Raw genomic sequence first — 22,669 nt, 5'->3', positions numbered from 1 at the left:
TGCGTTCTCAGGTGCACTGCCACCACTGCCATGCACTTTGAAAAAGTCCTGGGTGCAGACTTCAGTCCAAATGGTAGTACGGTGTACTGATAGTGATTGGTGCCCACTAGGAAGCGCAGGAACTTCCGGTGTTTCCTTGCAATAGGCACATGGAAGTAAGCATCCTATAGATCTATTGCGCAAAGCCAGTCTCCTCTTTGCAGCGGAGGATGAATCTGGTGCAAAGACAGCATGCAAGACATTTCCCTGTGAATTCAGTTGTTTGCTTGTCGCAAATCCAGAATGGGCCTGAACTCGTTCCTGTCCTTCTTGCGCACCAGGAAGAATCGCGAGTAAAGACCCTTTCCCCTTTGAGACAGAGGGACGCCTTCTATCGCCCTTTTTCTTAACAGGGTATCGGCCTCCGCTTGGAGCTCGAGCAGCTGGAACTGCGAGCGAACCGGTGGAATTGCCGGAGGCGGGCTGAGGAAACGAAGACTGTATCCATTGCAAACAATATTCAGCACCCACTTGTCCTGAGTAATTTTTCTCCACTCCAATTTTGTATGCTTTTCCCCACCGGAGCGGGTAACGGACAAGGGGGGAAGTAGCACCTCAGGGCTTAGACCCAGCTGGGCCCTTGTTCGCCGAGGAGGACTGCTGTCTGCATCTGCCCCTCTGACGCTTCTGTAAAGGCTGCCACTGGTACTGCTGCTGTTGTTGTTGCTGCTGGCCAGCCTGACAACCTTTTCCCCGTTTCTGGGACCCATACCTCCTCTGAAATGGGTGGAAGGACTTCCGTTGTTCCTTTGGTTTCTCCAAACCAATGGCCTTCAAAGTCTCTACTTCTGCCTTCATGCGGGCCATCTCCTCATCCGCATGCGTCTCGAAGAGAGTCGATGCAGAGAATAGCTGTGCCTCTGGTTTAAGAGAGGTAAAGCGCAACCAGGAATGGCGTCTTAAGGTAACGTTATGGCAATAACCATGTGCCGCCAGGAGAGAGGCGTCAGCAGCAGAGCTGATGATTTGATTGGAGACCATCATGCCTTCTTTCAAGATCTCCTGGAAGTCTTCCATCCTATCCCTCGGGAGGAGCTCGATGAATTGCTGTAGAGACTCAAAACAAGGAGCGGTCATAGCGCCCCAAGAGTGCCGAGGCACTCACTGCTTTCATGGAGGTGGCAGCCGTACCGCAGCCCTTCTGTCCAGCCGAGTCCATCTGATGGCTCTCCTTGTCCGGAGGCACCGTAGAAGATGGGGTAGTAGCATGTTGTTTCTTGGCTGCTGTCACGATGACCGAATCCGGTACAGGATCAGACCTCAGGAACGCCGGATCAGAATCCGGGTGCCTGTACTTCTTCTGAAGCCGAGATGGAGCTGACTTCACAGATGCTGGGGTAAAAAAAAAGCTCCATAGCCGGTTCCTCCAGACCTGGAACCAAGGGCACCAACGGGCGAGAGAGATGCCATTTGCGTAAAGTCTCAAAGATCACGGAGGTAGATGGTGTAGGCACCGTCAACGTGATCCCTAACTTCGCTGCCCCCCTCAGCTGCACCTCCTGAAATGTGACAACATCGTCCACAGGTGACACCCTCGAAGGAGGGGAATCTGACAATGTTGGAGAATACCTCCGGTCACTCGAGGAGCCCGTGTAACGGGACCACGACCTGTCCCTCCGATGGCGATGACGGGACCTTGTGGAGGAGCGGTGTCTACTGCGGGTGTGATCCCTCCTTCTAGACCTCGATCTAGATCTCCTGGGTCTCGCCGGAGCCGCCGGCTTTGGAGGAGGCGGAAGCGGAATCGTAGCCGGGACCTCAGGTCGAGGTTGTGGAGGTCGGGAAGGCGGTGGAAGAGGAGGCAGGGGCAGGAGTGGAGGAGGAGGAAGAGGAATCGTTGCTGGAGGAGGAGGAAGCTGCGGAGGATGCATCCTCGGAGGCAACGGTGGAGGGGTAGGCGACCTGGGCCTAGAAGGTGAGTAGGTCTGTGAATACTCCGATTCCGATGACCTCACCACTATCCTCTTCTTCTGAGCAGGCTTTGAAGAAGATGTTCTGGAGGCAGACCTCTTTGCGGCGAGCCCTGGCGCGACTGGGAACTCGCCGATGAAGACGACAGACTGACTACTGAGGCAGGGGACCCTGTCCTGGGCCTTGAACGTCTCCTCGACGTCAACTTCTCTTTCCTCGACCTCTTCGCCTTTCTACTCCTCGACGTCGATCTTCTAGACGTCGACGAACTCCTTGACGTCGAATGTCTTCTCCTCGACATCGACTTGCCTCTTCTCGACGTCGACCGTTGTGTCGACGTTGAAAGGTGATACAGCCTCGACGGCGAACGCCGTCGCCTCCTGGACTCAACTTGACGTCGATGGTGTGTCGAGTCCGGTGAAGTCCTCGACGTCGACCTCGTCTGAGGTCTCGACGTCCTGCCTCTCGACATCGAGCGGCGCCGCCGCTTGGAACCAGAGCCCTGGTTCAACGGAGAGCACATGGTCATACCTCTCGACGCCGACGTCGAAGCCATCGACGTCAACCGGGATCTGTGTCTTTTCTGGGCCTTTTCTTGACTGGAGAGCCCCCCAGAGGCCGAAGCACGGGCAGAGGACGTTGACTGAGTCCCTCCATGCCTAGAAGTCCCACCTGGTCCTTCCTGTCTCCTCTGCTCTAGTCCTTGGAGCCGAATATTCTTCCGGTCACGCAGGGTCCTCCTGGAAAAAGAGCGACAGATCCCACAGGAGTCGGGGACATGGGTGGAAGGGAGACAGAGTATGCATACTCTGTGGGGTCCGATTTAGCCTTCTTCCTACCACACTCAGGGCACTGGTCGAATAAAGCTGGCATTTTCGACAGAAAGAGGTGGTAAAACTGGTCAAAAAACACAGCAATTGGAAGAGGAAGACCCCAGACGTCGAGTGAAACACTCAAAACACTGGAAAAGTGCCCAAAATTGAAGAAATACCCAAAAAGGGAGGGCTCAATTGAAAGTAAAAGGGCTTTGGCTGTGCATCCTGGGATACCGAGGGTCACTGGAGAGTTCCTTAAAGGCACGGTATCCATTTTCCAGACACATAATGGCAGCCTATGGGGGCTTGTCTGTCCAACCCTTCCTCTCTATCATTTCAAGGATTTTGGTGAAGGGAAGTTTCTCTATGAGTGAAACTTGGTTATATATGTAAAATTTGACTTTATTTGGCTATCCTTTTCACTTTAAGTTGAAGTGCTGGCCAGTGTAGCGTTGTAGTTATAGGCTGCTTTATTTGTCTTTGATTTTCTCTTAAGTGTCTATGCAGGACTGCAAAGAAGACAGCTTAAGAGATCATTTTTGATTTCTCCGGGGTCCCCGCACATGGGTGGGGCTATTCACTAGATTTTGTCTATACACAGAGATGCCCTACTACAGAACTCAATAAATTGGTTAATATAAAAAGCAGAATCCACTTTTGGAAGGAATTTGGGGTTGGTGCGAAGAACTACCCTATCTTTATGAAGCTAAACGAAGGGTTCTTCTAAGGTTAATGCTTGTAGCTCAACAACTCTCATTAATGAAGTGATAGCAATGAGGAAGGCGACCTTCCACAAAAGGAACTGTAATGGACAATTGTGTAATGGCTCAAAAGGTGGACACTTGTCTTGTAAGCACAATGTTCAGATTCCAAACAGTTGCAGGAGGTACTCTGAGTGGTATTACTCTTTTAAGGCCCTTCATAAAGGCTTTAGTACTGGAACCTTGAACAAAGATAAATGTTTTGCAAATATGTGGCTACTGTCGCAAGGTGTAATCAAATGGATGTGTAGGCTAGACCAGCTTGCTCTAGAAGCAAAAGGTAACAAAAAAATGTTTGGATACAGGCATCTAGCAGATCAATATTGTTGTTGTTACCATATTCAACAAATTTTTTCCATTTTGCTGCATAACATGCTCAGGTGGTAGGCATTCTTGGTTCTTTAAGAATAGTCATACAATTTGGTGGCATATTTAAATATCCAAACTCTATGACTTCAGGAGCCAAATTGCTAGATTGAGCTCCTTGGAGGTTGGGTGTCTGAGTTCTCCATGGTTCTGAATGAGAATGCTAGAATTGTGGAGCCATTGATAGTTCCAAGAGTGTGGTGAACCACGGTTGACAGGCCCATGTAAGAGCCACTAAGATCAGTGTGAGCGATCTTTGCCTTAGCTTCTGAACCAGAAATGGAAGGCAAAGGGAGAGGAGGAAAAGCGTAGAAAGATATCCCTGATCAATTCGTCCTAAGGGCATTGCCGTTAGATAGAGGGTATGTGAACCTGGAGGCAAAGTTTGGGCATTTTGATTTGTGTACTGCGGTGAACAAATCTATTTGTGGGAATCCCCATTCTTGAAAGTATGGAAGGAGAACTTGCGGATGAAGTCCCACTTGTGTATTTGTTGGTGCATCCTGCTGAGGAGGTCAGCAATTTGATTGTTCACTCCTGGGAGATGCTCTGCTAGAAGATGAATTCTGTGATGAATTGAACAACGCCAAAAGGTCTGAGAGAGGCGTGACAATTGCAGAGAGTTTTTGTACACAGAACACAGCTGTCATAGTGTCCGGGAGGACTAAGATAACTTTCCCTATGAGGTGTGACTGAAAAGCTTTAAGTGCTAGATACACAGCTAGAAGCTCTTGATAGTTGATGTGAAGACTTTTGTGCTTGCTGTCCCACAGACCCTGAATTGTCAAATTGTGGAGAGGTGCACCCCAACCTGCGAGACATGCATCTGCTGTAGCACAATCTGTGGACCAGGGTCAATGGAGGGCGCCCTTTTGATACGTTTTGTGGGTTCCACCACTGCAGGGAGCAATGGGAGACGCTGACTACCAACCCTAAATCTGATAATTGACCCTGTGACTGATTCCACTGACGTGCTAAGCATTCTTGTAGGGACGCATATGAAATCTTGCATGAGGCACTATTGCAATGCATGATGCCATCATTCTTAACAGTTGCATGGAAGTCCTGACTGCTAAGCATTGGTTGGTCTGAAACTGTAGTAACAAAGTTTGAATATTTCGAATTCTGACTGCATTGGGAGCAGCTAGAGCTTTATGAGTGTTTAGGGTTGCTCCCAGATAGGGCTGCATTTGTGAACGCTGAAGATGAGACGTTTGCCTATTGACCGTAAAACACTTTTGGTGTGTGCTGGCTTTGACGAGCCAATCGTCTTGGTATGGGAAAGCATGAATCTGCTGTCTTCTGAGATGAGCTGCCACAACTTCTAGACATTTTGTGAACAGTCTAGGAGCAGTAGTTACTCTGAATGGGAGTTCCTTGAACTGATAGTGTTTTCCTGTTATCACAAATTTGAGGTATTTGTGATGTGCTGGGTGAACCGGAATGTGAAAGTATGCGTCTTAAGTCCAGTGTGGCTATAAAATCGCCTTGCTGTAGAAGTGGAAGCATAATGAAATGTTCTGCCAGAATGTACAAGTTTAACATCCTTAGGTCTAAAATTGGTCTTTAACAGGTGTTAAATGATCGGGGGAAATGCAGGCAAGTCACAGCTTATTGGGGGAAGGAGAGTTACACGTTGGTGTGCTTTTACCCCTACCTTTGACATTTTTCCCTTTATACACTCCTCTATAGATATATAGGGTTGTGTGTTTGATTTATAAGAGGAAGCATTAGGGTCTGATGAGGTACCTTTGGACCATCCCCCATAAAATGAAAGGAGCCTCTGTTTGATGGGGACTGAAGCACACCAATTGACTTTGCCACGTCGCTATCTTTTTTACATTTTTCTGGGGACTCATCAACTTGAGGGCCAAAGAGATGTTGGTTATTAAAAGGGGTATTTAAAATAGACTGCTGAACCTCAGGTTTAAAACCTGAAATTCTAAGCCAACCAGGTCGCTGTAGCAGAATGCTGGTGTTAATTCCCCTTACTGTAGTGTCTGCAGCATCTAAAGCACTTCTAATGGAGGAATTAGATATGAGGTTTCCTTCTTATTCTATCCCCAGTGCTTTCTTTTTGTGCTCTTTTGGGAGGTATTGAAGAAGGTCTTCCATCTCATCCCAATGTGCTCTATCTCATACCTGGCTAGTAGGCCCTGCGTCCTGGCAAAACGCCAATGGTTAGCGCCTTCAACAGCCACCCTTTTACCAGATGCGTCTATCAATTTAGACTCTTTGTCAGGGGGAGGTGCATCAGCAGGTGTCTATGAGTTTGCTCTCTTATGAGCATTTGAGACTACCAGTGAGTCTAAAGACAACTGTCCCTTAATAAAAATGGAATCAGATGGGTGAGGTTTGTATTTTTTGTCAACCCTTGGTGTTAATATGCAGGCACAAATATTTCATCAGCACGTCTCATCATGCCCTTTACCATAGGTAGACTCTGACTTGTCCTATGTGTAGACCCTAGTGTCTCAAATGAAAAGTCTTCTTCCAAAGACTCTTTATATCATGTAACCCCATGGTAAGCTGCTGCTCTTGAAATCAGCTGTTCATAAGCTACATTACCATCTGGAGGTGATGGCTTCACAGGGTATAGATCTGGATCATTATCCATAGTTTGATCAGTAATATAGTCATCCCATGGATCTACTGGTAAATGACTTATCATCATCCTCCTCAATATAAGGCTGTGTATGAGGAGACCCCGGAGGTGTTATGCCTAGAGGATCTGAGCCTGGCAATTGTGGTAGTGGTGAAGATGGTGGAGGGGATTGAGGATTAGGGTGAATAGGGCTTGTAGCCATGTCATTTTTTTTCTTGAGAGGAATTTTATAACCAATGTCCTCTGAACTAACTTTCCTTTTGGAAGGTGTTTTTACGAACAGAAGTCCAGTATCATGATTGATGACGATCCTATAGTCTTATTCGATCGGAATGACCAACAAGCCTCACAATCTTCTTCCTTGTGCTCCAGTGAGAGGCACACGTTGCAGGCTTTATGTAGGTCAGTGCAAGGGTGCTTGGAGTGGCACCTACGACAAAATAGAAAGGTAGTCCGTTCCATCGGCAGAAGGCTGGACCGACTAAGCTAGTCCCAAAGGCCGCCCACGATGTCTTCGACCGAAGATGGGGAGTTTCCCCGATTGATTCGATATGCGGAGAATAGCGAAACGCATACAAGACCATCTTGGGTATAGTGGATTGCGCACCGAGGGCAACCCGAAAGACGCTTTCGAACAGGAGCGCCGCAAACCACGTCCAAACCCGATGGCGGAAAGCAAACAATCTAACAATGTAGTCTATGTCCATGTGCACTATTACTGACCGGAGGTGTCACCTTACCTCGTGACTGGAAAAGACTTCTTCGAAGAAAAACAACTTGCAAACATCCGGACCCAACACTAGATGACAGGAGTATTGAAAGCATGTGTATCTACAGCACACATGCCTCGAACAAAGCAGTACCTACTAAGCGCCAGTGGTCCTACTACATGGGCCAGAAAAGGTCCAAAAAGACACCATAGCAACGTCGATTTTTTTATTTGAATTGCATTAATTCTTTGTTTAAATGGTATTTTGGCAAGATTCTAGTAAAATCAACTCCCCCTTTAAAAAACTGTCAATTTGTTTAAAAAAAACTTATTATACAGCTAGCTGGCTTGCCTAACATATGGCTGTACACATTGTCACCTGAGACGGCTATCATGCAAACACAGATTATTTTTCCTTACCTTGATATATCTGATCGAGACCGAAGCATGTGCTAAATAGGACCAGTAACAACAATATGCAAGGGTGCACCAAAAGGCAAGTAAAAATTAAATTCTGCACTTTTACACAGCCGTTTCACACTCTGCCCTTTTACTCTGCCAGAGTATGGTACAACACTTAGAATATCACCGATGGGTGGTGGTAGGTATGGCTGCTCACACATCAGGTGAACATTTTTCATTTTTGTCTTTGAATAAAGTGCTAGGTCAATACCACTGCATGGACAACCCCACAACCATACTGGGAATCCAAGGCAATGGTATATGGTAAGAATGTGACATACTGTCATCCCCTAAATTGTGTGCATTTCAAACTTTTTTTCTAATCGGTTGAACGAGACCTCATCCTCTCCAAGGCTGCAACCATTATAATGTACATAGAAATAAACAAACAAAAAAATAGGTGACATCATACTAACCTCTTTTACGTCTCTGTGGGAATGATGCGCTTGCTAGTTTCAGGGTGGTCTCACTTTTCCCATGAACAACAGTTTGCTCCTTTGAGGGTGGACTCTTCGGCTCTGGAACCACCCGCGTTGTTCGTCTCAAACTTACTACTTTTTTGGTAATAGGGATGAGAGCCTTGGGAGCCAACTTCTTTCGCTTTTTGGCAGTTAAAATGGCTCTACGAACCTTCTTTTTAGATTTTGTCTTTTTCAGGGTCTTGTTTTCTTTGGTTCGCTTAGCACAAGAGCTTTCTGTTACTACAATTTGCTCATGAATACCATCAATTTGAACTACATCAGCTTTCATGTTATCCTTCATTGTTTCTGAGGGTGTTGGAGAAGAAGAGTCTACTTTAGGGCTCAGATTGGTAAAGGAATACTGGGATATGCTACAACGAGCAAAAAGTTCCACAGCCTTGGACATCTGCAAAGCATAGATGCTCGAATTTGAGATATATGTTCCCAGCTGTGAGAAGCCTAGCTTGCTACACACTTCAGGCGTTGGAAAGTCAGTCCACATGTCAAACGACAGTGGGGAAGAGGTGCTGCTGCTGCTGCTTTGTGGGTCAGAAGATGACAATGCATCATTCCGAAGTCTTACAAATTCCTGAAAGTATTCTTCAACCTGAGCACCCCTGTGAATGGATTCTGCTAGCTGGGCTTCTTTCGCCTGTCGTAAGGCATATTTCAGAGCTGGCAAGAGGCTAGTTACTGTGGCTGACATTTTGTTTCCTCGTTTTCCGATGTTATAGTCTTCCATATCTATATTCCATAATAATGAAAACCAGAAGAGAAAATATTAGTTAGACAACTTATTTAAAAAAATAACTTGCACTCTTACAAAAGGTTGCAACAAAAGTTCACACTTGTATAATTATTACAAAGGTGGTGAGGACATAATCTCATTTCACTCTTTTAAAAGGACCTATTCAGTTTCTATCACAAGCCCTCAATTGCAAGTTAGGGTAATCTGTTGGTGTTTTTGATGCAATCTAGACAACATATTTGCACAAAAGGGGCAAAGCTTCAATCAAAAAATAAGATTTCTTTGATAAAGCACCTGTTTTTTGCTCACAGTGTTTGAAAAACAAAGACCAGTGCTGTGCTGAAGGCATTTTTATAAAGACCTCTGATATGGAATGTTTGAAAGGATGATCAGAAGGGATGTATTTCTAGCTGATATATATTCAATTAAACCTTAATGTGCTATTCACATGTAGATATTGTCTCCAAAGAGAATTTTGCACTTATGGTTACTAGACACAGAAAAAGCAACTGAATTAGACATTCCAAAGAAAATGGATAGCTTTAATGTAGTACTTTCTTCAGATCTTTTTTCAGTTATTTTTCTTGAAAATCCAATTACATTAATTGGAATTAACTGGTTAGCACTACAGTGACTACAATACCAGGAAGAGTTGGACTTTTCACCTTTATCAAACCACTTGATCCAAGCATCTTTAGGTCTTTAAATGCAATAACATTGAAGTAACAATGTTTTTATATGTGGATTATCTACTCTTAAACACCACAACTTGCTTTCAAAACGTGTGAGTGGCAAAACTCAGAACGTTACTTAGTTGTAAACCTAGTTCTTCACATGTGTATCCACCTTGAAGTTATAAAAGGCAAAATGTCTGCGAGCATGCATGAGATTCCAGCATACAATTATGTTATAAAAAAGGCATGTTTTCCATTCAAACCAAATTAATAGAAAATATGTCAAAGAAGGGAACAATTACCTTCTTTTTGCCAATGAACCAACATACATGTCAAAAAAGTGCTTTGGGCCGAACCCACCACTCTAAAAGTAGTATACCCAGAGCCTAAGATAAAACAGGAAATGGTGCCCAGTGTAAACCATTCACAAATTAGGATGTAAACCCTGCTCCTTAACAAATCTTTAAGACTGCACTTTTCCATCATGCCTCACAGGATGACAATTAAGCAGTTTGCTTTTAGAGCAACTGGAGCAGTTTTTCCTCATCAATCTTTTGTTTCCAACACAGGTTGTACGAGTGTTTTCTTTTAATACAACATTTACACTGGATCTGTGGAAAATCTGTCCTCTCTTCCAGACTAATAGACTTCACAGTCTTGTCTTCGACTGCTGAGATACCCAAGTTGTGAGGAATGGAGGTATATAATGATGCGACATCGATGGTGCACAAGATGGTATCCGAAGTGACCTCAGTCTTGATTGTGTCCAAAATGTTCAAGAAAACAGTAGTATCTTTTATATAAGTCGTCATTTGCTGTACGAGAGGTTGTTGGTGTCTGTCCATATATTTGCCAATGGGTTCATGAATTGAGTTGACAGAAGATAAAATGGGTTTGAATGGAGGTTTTTGGGCTGAGAGCTGCAATATACATGCTTGACTGTTTTGAAATATCATGACTGTAGAGTATACGGTCATCTTTCACAGTTATTACCTAAGGTTCACCCTATTATTTCACCTCCTTTCTTTCAACAGTGCTTCACTTTATTTTCTTAATTTTTAGGAAGACTTGATCACCTTCGAGTTGTATGCTTCGGTGATATCCTGTTTCCATTTCCATTGCCGTAGGAAATTACACTTAACGCTTTTCGGATGTTGTTTTCACACTTATCATCATGTACATATGTTAGGATTTTGTTATATTTTGGTAACAGCTGAGCACCGATTCACTCTCATCATATGATATTGCGTTTACTTTTTTAGTTCGTGATCACCATTTTTATTTACAGGTCTTCAGCCCTTTTAATTGCACATGTAATATCCGCTTATCACATTCATTGCCGTAGGCAAGCATACTAACTATAATTTTGACCTTGTTTTATTACACTCATCATTATATATATAAGTTATGATTCTCTCATATTATGGTAACGGTTGTGCCCAGATTTACTTTTGTTGTAAATAGTAGGGGTGGGCTGAATCTGCGCAAAGCTCTGCGAAACGGTAAAAAATCTCCGGGAGCACGCGCTGAGTTTCGCGAACACGCAGAATTGCTTGTTCTGCCCGTTTGCAATGCTTTTTTCCTGTTTGCGTGCTCAGGGGGAAATATCTCGCAAACTCACATTTTCAAAGTGCAAACAAGCAAAGAATTCTGCAAAACCACGGATCGGGGAATTTTTGGCAATTCCATGATCTACGCATAACGCAAAATTACCCAGATTCCGCGAGCGGAATGGAATTTACCGCCCAGGCCTAGTAAAAAGTTGTGTTTTCATTTTTGCCGCCTGTTTTACTTCTGGGTCTTCGGCCCTTTTAATTGCACTCATGCTATCCGTCTTGCACATCCGCGAATGACAAACGACCGTCCACGCCATTGTCTATCTTTCACGATTAAGAGACTGGCCGTTCACGTCATGTTTATTTTCTAACTCTGGTAGGCTACACTGGTATTGAACGTTTCCCTTTTCACTCTTTTTGTGTTGAGGATGTTTAACCACTGTTTTCCATATGCAGGTTTTTTCACAGTCTTTTTGGCATATCGCTCAATAGCTGTTTTCACGCGGTATTAAGTAAGTGAATCTCAGTCAGGAGCACTCTTTGGCTACGGGTATTGAACTTTGTCTAAACCCTTAGTATTCTTCGCATTTTCTTGATTTTTTGATCAGCACGTTACTCACGGGAGATTTTCTGCACTCTGATTGGATGTGAGCTTTCAGTTCACACTATCATTTCAACAAAGTCACGGTTACCTCTACCGAAGCACTCTGTTTTAATTCACCAGTTAGAATGTTAGCACACTCGGTCCTCTCACCATCGCCAACCTCGATTTACTGATTTTCTACTGAAGATTCTATCAATTACATTTTCGTTTCAGGCATGTGTGCTGCTTTTCCACCATCTGCCACGTTCGGATTTTGTCACAGAGCTTTTTTTTTAACAAAATTGCTTTTTCAACATTGACATTATTTTCTGTGAGTATTGATTTTAATTGTTTCAAATGTATGAACTGAACCCAAGTATTTTTCTATAATTGCAGCGTTAAGCCCCTAATGAAGAGCAACAGCCCAAAATGCATTGGGCATATGTGAAAATGTAATGAAGTTTCTAAAAGAAAAGTATCATTATGAATGAATAGTGAACGAAACCACCAAACAACAACTAAAGATCTTAATACAGTTTATTGAACACTAGAGTGACGATCTTAAGTACTTTTCATTTTGGATGCAAGTTGGAGACGCCCTTCACAGCCTGAGGCCAGCACTTTTTGAATCATGCATTTATTATACACACTCAGGCAAGAAATGATGTCACACACTCAAAGACTGAACTCAGACCAATTTTGTTCGTATAAAAATATTCTTTAGTTATTTTATTTCTAGAACCAAGCCAGGCCTGGTGCAGGTAAGTTAAATAATAATTTGAAAGATTTATGCAGTGAATTACAGTTGAATGCAGGTTCAAATGCAGTAGGTTGATTTACAGGTAAGTCAATAATCAAAATTACTTTTCAGTTACTTTGTACATTCCTTTACACGTTACTTCTTGGATTACTTTTTACTTTTGCTACTCAGTATGATATGTCTAGATATCACACTGGGACATTTCCTAGAAAAAAGGTAAGTTATTCAGTTTTTCTACATTTGCAATTTTTCAAGGTTTCATTCAAACCAACTCCACATTTAAAAGAATTTTCAAAGAAAAGCAGCCAATGCTATCCAATGGAAGGAAGTGAAGTTATCGGTTTACAGGTAAGTACTTGGTTGTGGCAGTTGGGTCTTTGGGGTTAAAACCAGGGTTCCCCCAGGATCAATGAAGTACTCTCAAAGCAGTATGAGCGGCACTGGGGAGGCTGGGTACAGAGTGCTGAGGCCCAATGTTATCCAATGGGGGATAGGGGGCCTCCGGTTGGTCGTTGCTCACGAGCAGGCCACAAGGTTGTGGGAGCAAAGCTCCTGGTGTTAGGTTCAGGGCAAAGGGGATCCGGTGTAGCACACAAAGTGCACCTACGATGGTACAGGGGCACCCGGGTGCAGGGTGCTGGTTTGGCGTCGGGTGCCTTGTTGATTTCAATGGGGATTCTCCAGTTGCAACAAACACTTCAGGCTTCTGGAGGTGACCACCGGTTAGAGAGGTAAGTTGCGATGCTTCAGGATGCTGGGACACAGTCGGTTGGGCCACCAAATGCCGCGGGAGGCCGTTTGCAGGAGTGTCTTTAGGCGTCGGGTTTTTCTTATTGGCTCCAGTCACGGTCTCGGGGATCCTCCAGAAAGGGGCTGCAGGCGTTGGTGGGAGACTTGAGGAAGCTCCTCATGGTGTTGGGCCACTCAAACTCGGCCCGTCGGGTGCAGAGTGGTGCAGATTTGGCCGGAGTCAGAGTCTATGGGTGAGAAAATCCGGTGCTGGCAGGAGACAAAGTCTTAGGTTGGGATGGCAGGGCAGGTCCTCTGGGTTCTTGGGGGCTCCTGGTTGCAGAACACGCTGGAATTTTGCTGGAGCAGGTCATGGTCAGGACAGGCCGGTAGGGCTGGGGCTAAGACAGTTGGTGTCCTCCTCTTCTTCGTCTTTAGCACGGCTCTTCGGTCCATCTTCTTCTTGTTTCGTCTAGTCTGAGGAGGCAAGGTTCAGGGTTTCCCCTATACACTAGATTTAGGGGCATTACAGGTAGGTACAGGTCGGGACCAATGGGTCCCTTCCTTGAGGTGGGTAAACCCCCTATTAGGCAACCTCCAGTGGGAGGGGACCCCCATCTGCAAGAAGGCGGGGACTGACAGTTGTGCTTCATCTCTCCTCCCCCACCTGAGTGTTGGGGTTGGAAAAGGAGGGCACACCTTTCCTCCTGACTTGGTTTTCCCGCCGATTCTCCTGCACAAAGTGAGGATCAGAACCAGTGGGGGTCAGTTGCAATTGCTGCGGTAGCTCACAAAGGCGGCAAACCTTTGAAGCTTCCCCTTAGAGGACCCTGCCCGTCCTGGGGGAGGAGGCTTGGTACCTCGTTGCAGGATGTGTATTGTTTCAGGACCCCGAGAGAGGCAGGCTCTCAACCCAAGGGTCCAGAAACATGTCTGGTGGTGGCAGCTGGCAAGAAGCCATTAAACCAGGGCACTAGAGTTAGGTCGTTTATCAGGGGGCATCTCTAAGATGCCCTCTGAGTGCATTTTCATTAAATCTCACACTGGCATCAGTGTGCGTTTAATGTGCTAAGATGTTTGATACCAAACTTCCCAGTTTTCAGTAAGGCCATTATGGTGCTGGGGAGTTTGTAACACCATATACTCTTTATGGTTTTACTGCACTTACAATGTCTACGAATTGAATTAGACACTGTTGGGGTACAGGACTCATGCACCTGTACCCTCACCAGTGGTACAGGGCACCCAGCTAGAGGGGTGGCTTAGCTATGCCAGGGCAGTGGTTAGTAGGCATGGCACACAGGCATGTGTGCCATGTCAACTCTTCACTTTGTTCTGCACCAAAACACGCAGCCTGCAATGGCAGTATGTGTGTCTTAAGGTACAGGGCCTCTAAGGGTGGCACAATACGTGCTGTTGCCCTTAGAGGCCTTCCCTGGACACAGTGCCCTAGGTACCTATGGTACCTTTTACAAGAGACTTACATATGGCCAGAGAGGTGCCAATTGGGTTTTGCAACAGTACAGTTTAGGGAAAGAACATAGGCCCTGGATACCTGGTTGGCAGGAAACCAAGGGCACACTCAGTAAAATACATTAAAAGTTTGGCAAAAAGGCGGGGCAACCATGCAAAAAAGGGCACTTTCCTACAAGAGTTGCATATTAATCCAGAAAAGTCTTCAAGCTGCAAAGCATTGTTACAGGTAAGCAATCTTTATTTTTTGCAGAGTGAATTTTTCTGGATTCACATTTTGTTCATAGATCATATATTGGTATTACTTTATTATGGGAGGCCAAGCTGAAGAAGAGGTGTGGTTGTAAAAAGGTGTCTCAGTACCTTCTGTTCAACTTGTGTCTCTCTAATAACATGGACACCCACGCAGTCATTTTTGTGAAGGTATGGATAGAGGACCATGCGCCAGCCATGCACATGTCATTTATAGACATTTGCTATAAAGGCCAATGAGTCTCTCTTTTTCCTGGTAGAATGTGCACTTGAATTGAAATCCAGCATTTTACCTGCTAATCTGTAACAGGTTTGGATGGTTTGTACTGTACAGCTTGGGATAGAAGCCCCTATGACCAGTGAACTTCTACTTTCCTGTGTTTCTTGCAGATAATCCAATACCAATTTCCTTACCTCTATCGTACGTTGTGCCTTTTGTGTCTGTATTTTTGGTTGTTCGAAGAAAGAAATGTGGTAATACTTTTGGAATGAACTGTGGATTAGTTAGTATGACTTATCTGTTCTTGAGCATTTGTAAATATGGTTCAGACTAAGCGCTAGCAAGTTGTTTACTCTGTGTAAGGATATGATCGTACAAGGAACGCTGTGTTCATTTTCAGAAGCTTGAATTTTTCTCTGTGCATTGGTTAGAAGTGAGTCTTCTTTTTTGTCCTTGTATGCCATCAAACTCAGTTCGCGTCACCTGAATGGTGTGCACTGACCATCTGGCGTACTTGCTGCTGACTTGGAGTAGTAAGGAGAACCTCCTAATGTAACCTCTTGTCGGCAAATTTGACAAAATCACTAGAATGAAATGATTTGACACTGCTTTCTCGCCTTGTGGTGCAGTCCGACCAGAGCCTCCAATCCCCTGCTTTTTTTTGTATTCAATGTTTAATTTGCATACTCTGTCCACAGCTTTCATCCATTCATTCAAAACGGCCAGGGTAACCTTCAGCCAGTTCGTACAAATCTCCCTGCTTGCCAGCAAGATCAGGTAAAAGAGAAGGCTTTATTGTCCGTAAGATATACACAAAGCTCGGCGTCAATTCCCTACATAACCAGGAGGGGGCTTACAATGATGTGCATAACAATGATCTCAGACATCACTATGCTTACACCTTTCCAAAATCTGTGCAGCCTAGGGCAAACTACAAACGTGTATATTAGATACATATTTTATGGAGAGTAAATAAATTATTTTTCCTGAGGGATGTAGATTAAACTGTGGAGTAAAGAAGCCCTATAGAGATCTGCCAGATATTTGGTTGTTCCTTTAATGGCAGATATCGGCCCCATAGATGGACATGGGCCTTACTTTTCTCATCATCTGTTTTTAGTAATTCCCAATAACATACAGATACTTCTTTCTTTAATGGCTTGGAGTCTTGAAGCTTCTCCTCGAATTACCAGCTTACCCTGCTTTCCCAACTTTGCCCTGACCTCTAGGAGGCTAAATGTAGGTATTCTGCCAAGAAATAGTACCCTTGGTCTCCTCCCACAGAACGTCCTACGACGTTACTGCAGAAATTGCATGCAATTTCCCCAACAACTGATACCAGCCATAATCAATGAAAGGCTCAATTTCTTCTCCAACAATGGGAGTGTACCTGGCGAATTCCAAATGGGGCAAACTTTCTTCTTAGTTTCGTCCAACTTTGTCTAGAAGTCATTGAGGCCCAGGTGAAACCCCCTAATCTCTCTTGTATCTTAGCTAAGCAGTCCTTGAGGAACAAAAGAGAGATGTTATCAATCAAATAGGTTAGCTTGGGAAAATGTGCCATCTTGACCAAATGTGTCCTACCATAAAGTGCTAAAGGAAGGTACCCCCACATTGCTAAAAGTTCCTCAATTTCCTTCCTCACTCGATTTAAGTTATACTTCGGCACCCTATCTAACTTAATTCCCAAATACAAAATCTTGGTTTTATAATTCACCTCTGTGTTGTCCTAATTCCATGCCATTACCTCTGTCTTCTCCTTATGCATCCCACCATTTTAAGGGGGTCCTTTATATACAGGATGATATTGTCTGCATAGAGACCAAGCTTAATCTTGTGGTTCTGGGACTCTAAAGTCACTATCTCAACATCAGCCCTGAAGGCCTGCACCAGGGGCTCTTTATAAAAATCAAAAAGTAACTGGAAGAGAGAACAACACTGAAGTTATCCCCTCAAAATGTTAATTCACCTTCCCAGGATCCTGTTGATCAAAATCTGAGCTGATATAGAGCCTGGTCAAAAATCTCAAAAACCTTCCACAGGTTCACCCAGCATAGCCTGTTGAACACCTTGGCTGCGTCAATAGTTGCTATAGCCAGTGGATCTATGTTTGCAGTTGCCCTGTCAACTGACAAAATCAATTGAGTAGCACAAGTTACTACTTGTGTAACAATATATCTGTAAGAGACATTAGTTAGTGATAGATTCCTTACCTTAGAATATCCCCAGGCATCAGCCTGGATCCGGATATTTTTGCGTAGCAGTACCCTTGCGCGTCGGTAGGCGTCATCTGCGGCTCCGCGTCCGTCGCCGGCGCCGTGATGACGTCGTCGGAGTACTTAGACGCCGCCTCCGCGTGCGGACGTCAGTTCTTAGACACAGCTTTTCCGCGCCAGAAACGCAGAGCCATGCTAAAAACCAACACTGGTGCCATTGAAACTAGGGCCCTGGAAGGGGATGACCGTAACCCAAGATATCTGTTCGCAAAACGGGGAGGATGGGTGGGTCGGTACGGAATCTATCACTAACTAATGTCTCTTACAGATATATCGTTACACAAGTAGTAACTTGTGCATCTGAAAGAGACATGTTAGTGATAGATTCCTTACCTTAGAATAGATACTCCAGCAATACCAATCCCGGTGGTGGGTCTGCGAACCAATAATCACACCAGAAAGTCCTGGAGGAACGGGCAAAGAAGCCATCCCTCCGGACTTGGCTGTCCAGGCAGTAGTGTCTTGCGAACGTGTGCAGCGAGGCCCACGTAGCTGCCTGACATATGTCCTGCAAGGGGACTCCTCTGCCCAGGGCAGTAGTACTCGCCGTGGACCAAGTGGGATGGGCCCTCAGCCCAACAGGAGGTTCCTTTTTAGCCAAGGAGTAGCACGCTTGGATGCACAACACGATCCACCGAGAGATGGTCCGTTTGTGCACCGCCTGTCCTTTCTTAGCGCCCACGTAACCAACAAAGAGTTGGTCATCCACCCGGAACTGACGTGTGCGATCCAAATAGAATGAAAGCGCACGTTTTGGGTCCAGACGGACGAGCCGCTCTTCCTCCTTTGAGGGATGCGGAGGCGGAAAGAAGATGGGCAAGGTGGTAGACTGCCCGATGTGGAAGGCTGTGACTACCTTGGGCAGGAAAGAGGGTTTTGTTCGTAACACAACCTTGTCCGGATGGACAGAAAGGAAAGGAGGTTTAGAGGATAGAGCCTGGAGCTCACTCACTCTCCTGGCAGAGGTGATGGCAACCACAAGGAGCCACAAGGATGACTTGTGCCCGGTCGCGCTTGATCTTCTTCAGCACTCTGGGCAGAAGTGGTATAGGCGGAAAGGCGTACAACAGACCGGAACTCCACTCGCTACGAAAAGTGTCTCCGAGCGAGTGCCGCCTTGGAAATTCCAAAGTGCAGAACTGATGTCATTGCGCGTTCTCTTCGGTGGCGAATAGATCTAACCAAGGCTCTCCCCACTGTTGAAAGAGGCCTTGCGCCACGTCCGAGTTCAGACGCCATTCGTGATCCATCAGGCACCGGCGGCTGAGTTCGTCCGCCCTGGCGTTCAGAGAACCTGCCAGGTGTTGAACCACCAGGGTCACACCCTGATGTTCCAGCCACTGCCAAAGGCGCAGAGCCTCCTGGCAGAGGGTCCACGACCCCACCCCGCCCTGTTTCTGGCAGTACCACATGGCGGTGGTGTTGTCCGTGAACACCTGCACTACACTCCACAGAGGAGAGGAATGCCTTCAGTGCTAGACGAATCTCCCGCAGCTCCAAAAGGTTGATATGGAGCCGGGACTCCGCCGGAGACCAGAGGCCTCTGATCTCCGCCTCTCCCATGTGGCCTCCCCAGCCCTGGAGGGACGCGTCCGTCACAACTACGTGCTACGGTTGGGGAAGGGAGAGGGATCTGCCACTGACCCAATCGCGGTCCGTGAGCCACCACTGCAGCTGTCTCGCAGTGCCCCTCCGAGATCAGGACATTGTCGGACAGGTTGCCCTGATGCTGGGCCCACAAACTTCAGGTTCCACTGCAGAGCCCGCATCCGCCAACGGGCGTGATGCACCAGAAGGATGCAGGAAGCCATCAGCCCCAGAAGCCGCAGCGTCAACCTGACCGAGACTCGGGATAAAGGCTGAAAGATCGGAATCAGAGCCTGTATATCCAGAACCCGCTGTTCGGGTGGGTAAACCCGAAACTGCGCCGAGTCGAGAACGGCTCCGATGAAAAGGAGCTTCTGAGAGGGGCATAGGTGTGACATTGATGGAGAACCCCAGCCGGTGCAAGAGGTCTGCCGTCATCTGGAGGTGGCTGACGACTGTCTGGGGCAAGCCCGCCTTCAACAACCAGTCGTCAAGGTAGGGGAAGACTGAAACCCCTAACCTGCACAGATGAGCTGCGACCACCGCCATCACTTTCGTGAACACCCGTGGGGCGCTGGTAAGGCAGAAGGGGAGCACGGTAAACTGAAAGTGCTCGTGGCCTACCGTGAACCGCAGGTAGCGCCGGTGGGCCGGCAGGACGGGGATGTGGAAATAAGCGTCCTGCAAGTCCAACGCTACCATCCAGTCTCCTGGGTCCAGGGCAGCTAAGACCTGAGTCAGAGTCAGCATTTTGAACTTCTCCTTCCGGAGGAAGCCGTTGACGTTCCGTAGGTCCAAGATAGGGCGTAGCCCCCATTGCCCTTCTTGGGTACCAGAAAGTAGTGGGAATAGCAAACACACCCTACTTCTGGCCCAGGAACGCGCTCGATGGCCCCCTTGGCCAAGAGGGCCGAAACTTCCTCCTGCAGAAGCCGCAAATGATCCCCCGATACGCGGTGGTGTTGCGGTGGCATGGCTTGAGGGGTCGTCTCGAAGGGGAGGGAGTAGCCCCTTCGGACGATTTGCAGCACCCACCTGTCCGATGTAACAGTGCACCAGTGGGAGTGGTGATGGCGAACCCTGCCCCCCACTGGCGTCACATGGGCCGAAAGGCACGGACTAGAAGGGTTTAGAGACGGATGCTGCGGGGGAGGGTGTGGACTGGCCTCGCCGCTGTCCCCGACCGCCTCCACGGCGATTTCCACAGCCGCCACCGCGTTGGATGTTAGTCTGCGGTGCGTGGCTGGCAGCACGTGTGGGGGCACCCCTTCCTTAGCCACGAAAGGAGCAAAAGGCACCCATTTGCTGGCACGGGCCGAGAGGCCCAAGGACTTTGCCGAAGCCCTGGAGTCCTTAAAGCGCTCAAGCGCATGGTCTGCCTTGTCGCCAAAGAGGCGACGGCCATCAAACGGCATGTCCATCAGTGTATTTTGGACATCGGCCGAAAAGTTGGCGGACCTCAACCAGGCGTGGCGACGAATCGCCACCGTCCTTGCCATCGCTCTGCCTAGTGAGTCGGTGGTAACCAGCCCACACCGGATAGAATATTTTGCTGCATCCCGGCCTTCTACAAGGACTTGGCCGAGTTTGGCCCGTACCTCCAACGGACACTCTGGCAGCAATTCCGGGACCGTGTCCCACAGAGAGTGGGTGTAGCGGCCCAAGAGGCATGCGGTGTTGGAAGACCGCAGTCCCAGACTAGGGGATGAGAATACCTTCTTGCCGTACTGCTCCTACACTCTTGGATTCCCTGTCCGGCGGAGCCGAATGGAATGCGGTCTGGGAATTGGAAGCCTGGATGACCAGACTCTCTGGGGTGGGGTGGGTGGACAGGAAACATGGGTCGCCCGGGGCCGGGCGGAGGCGTCTGGCCACGTTCCTATCTACGGGCGAACCCGTAGCGGGCCTGGACTAAGTGCCAAAAGAACGTCAGTCAAGGCCTCATTAAACGGCAGCAGAGGCTCAGCCGAGCTTGACTGCGGTTTAAGGACCTCAGTGAGGAGGTTAGTCCTCACGGCCGCGACGGGAAGCTCAAGGCCCAAAGCCTTGGCCGCCCTCATCAACACCACACTGTAGGTTGCCCCCTCCTCTGTAGCCACGGTAGGAGGAGAGACAACGCCAGTAGCTGGTGATGTGTCCAGACCACTGGTCCCCAAGTCGACCTGTCCAGTCCTCTTGTGACTGACACTCTCAGGTCAGAGGGTCCTCAGACCCCTCCCAATACTCCTCATTAACCATCCCCTGATAATCAGGGTTGTCAAACGATGGGGCCGGTTCATAGAAGGTAAACTCCCCAAGCAGCGTCGAAACCGGCGTCCAGCGGCGCCGTTCCTATGCCGGAACCGGAGCGAGGGAGGCATCGGGGACGGCGCCGCCCGAGGACGGCACCGGAGGTGAAACCTGAGGGACCTGCACCAGTGAGGTCGTTAGGTCAACCGGCGACGACCCGGATCCCGAAGCGGATCCAGTGGGGCCCTACGGCGCCGGGCCCAAAGGCGCCGGCGGCGTCGGGGCCGAAGCCCCGACCCGCTTGGGACCCTAGACGGGTCATCTGGGCCTGAAGGCGCCGCGGAGCCAGTCGGGGAAGAGAGGGACCTCATGGCCATGAGGAAACGCTCGATCTCCCACGGCTTCGCGTTCTGCCCAGGGACCGGAGGGTGTGGAGCAGGCCGCGATGCCCGCGACTCCGACGGAGCCGCGTTGGCGGTGTCACCCGAACCCCCGGCCGCGACGCGTGAGCGTCGGGGGGAGTCAGAAGAGCGATGACGTCTCTGTGACTTCTTGTGCTTACCTGACGACGACTTCGGCCAGGAGGAGTGATGTCTACTCTCAGAGCTGGGATGGCTCCTACCCCGCGACCTGTCCCTCGACCTCCGGTGGGACCAGGACCCCTCGCGGCGCAGGGTCGACTGCCGGAGTTCGAGTCGCTTGCGGGACCGCTCCCGCCTAGCTTTTGAAGTCAGGGCCCGGCTGTCGGGGCAGGTCTTGTCGTCGTGGTCGACGCCGAGACAGTGGAGACACCGACGGTGAGGGTCGATGACCGACATCAGTCGGTCGTAATCCTCACAAGGCTTGAAACCTGGCATCCCTATCGGCACCGTCCGGAGTCGCAAGTCTCAAGAAAAATGATCAAAAGGGATCAAAAAGTCTAGTCAAAAAGTGACTAAAGTACTGCTTTTTCCAGATCTGCGCTTGCTGGCGCGGAAAAAAGAAGAACTGACGTCAGCACGCGGAGGCGGCGTCTAAGTACTCCGTTGACGTCATCACGGCCCCCACGAAGCCGATGACGGACGCGGAGCCGCAGACGACGCCTACGGGTACTGCTAAGCAAAAATTTCCGGATCTAGTCTGACGCCTGGGGATATTCTAAGGTAAGGAATCTATCACTAACGTGTCTCTTTCAGATATATTGTACAACTACTTACCAGGCACATATCACTTTTGGTCCGGGTGCACTACGCTACTCATCACTATAGAGTCTCCAAGCCAAAATTAGAGCAAAGACCTTATAATCATAATTTAATAAAGAAATAGGCCTATACAAAACGATATTCTAAGGATTTTTATTGGGTTTCAAGAGCAAGGTTATTACCGCTTTGTTCAAGGATGGAAGATTGCTAAACCACCTGCCAACAACGCACTAACCAAATCCTTCCATATTGGAACTCTTTCATAGCCTTCT

At 47.7% G+C, this 22,669-nt stretch overlaps 1 protein-coding gene across 1 annotated transcript in view; it reads right to left on the bottom strand.

The window, feature by feature from the left end:
* TASOR2 (transcription activation suppressor family member 2) overlaps nucleotides 1-22,669 on the bottom strand; it is a 911,282-nt gene that overhangs the window by 675,748 nt on the left and 212,865 nt on the right. Inside the window, exon 14 of the mRNA XM_086918936.1 lies at nucleotides 8,085-8,873. Within this exon, the coding sequence (XP_086775062.1) occupies nucleotides 8,085-8,873 (789 nt within the window). The remainder of the gene's footprint in view (nucleotides 1-8,084; nucleotides 8,874-22,669) is intronic.

This window comes from Lissotriton vulgaris, chromosome 1_1 (assembly GCF_964263255.1).
Source record: "Lissotriton vulgaris chromosome 1_1, aLisVul1.2, whole genome shotgun sequence".
Lineage (NCBI taxonomy): Eukaryota > Metazoa > Chordata > Amphibia > Caudata > Salamandridae > Lissotriton > Lissotriton vulgaris.
Note: the sequence above shows the minus strand (reverse complement) of the source record. Positions and strands in the feature narration are given on the sequence as shown.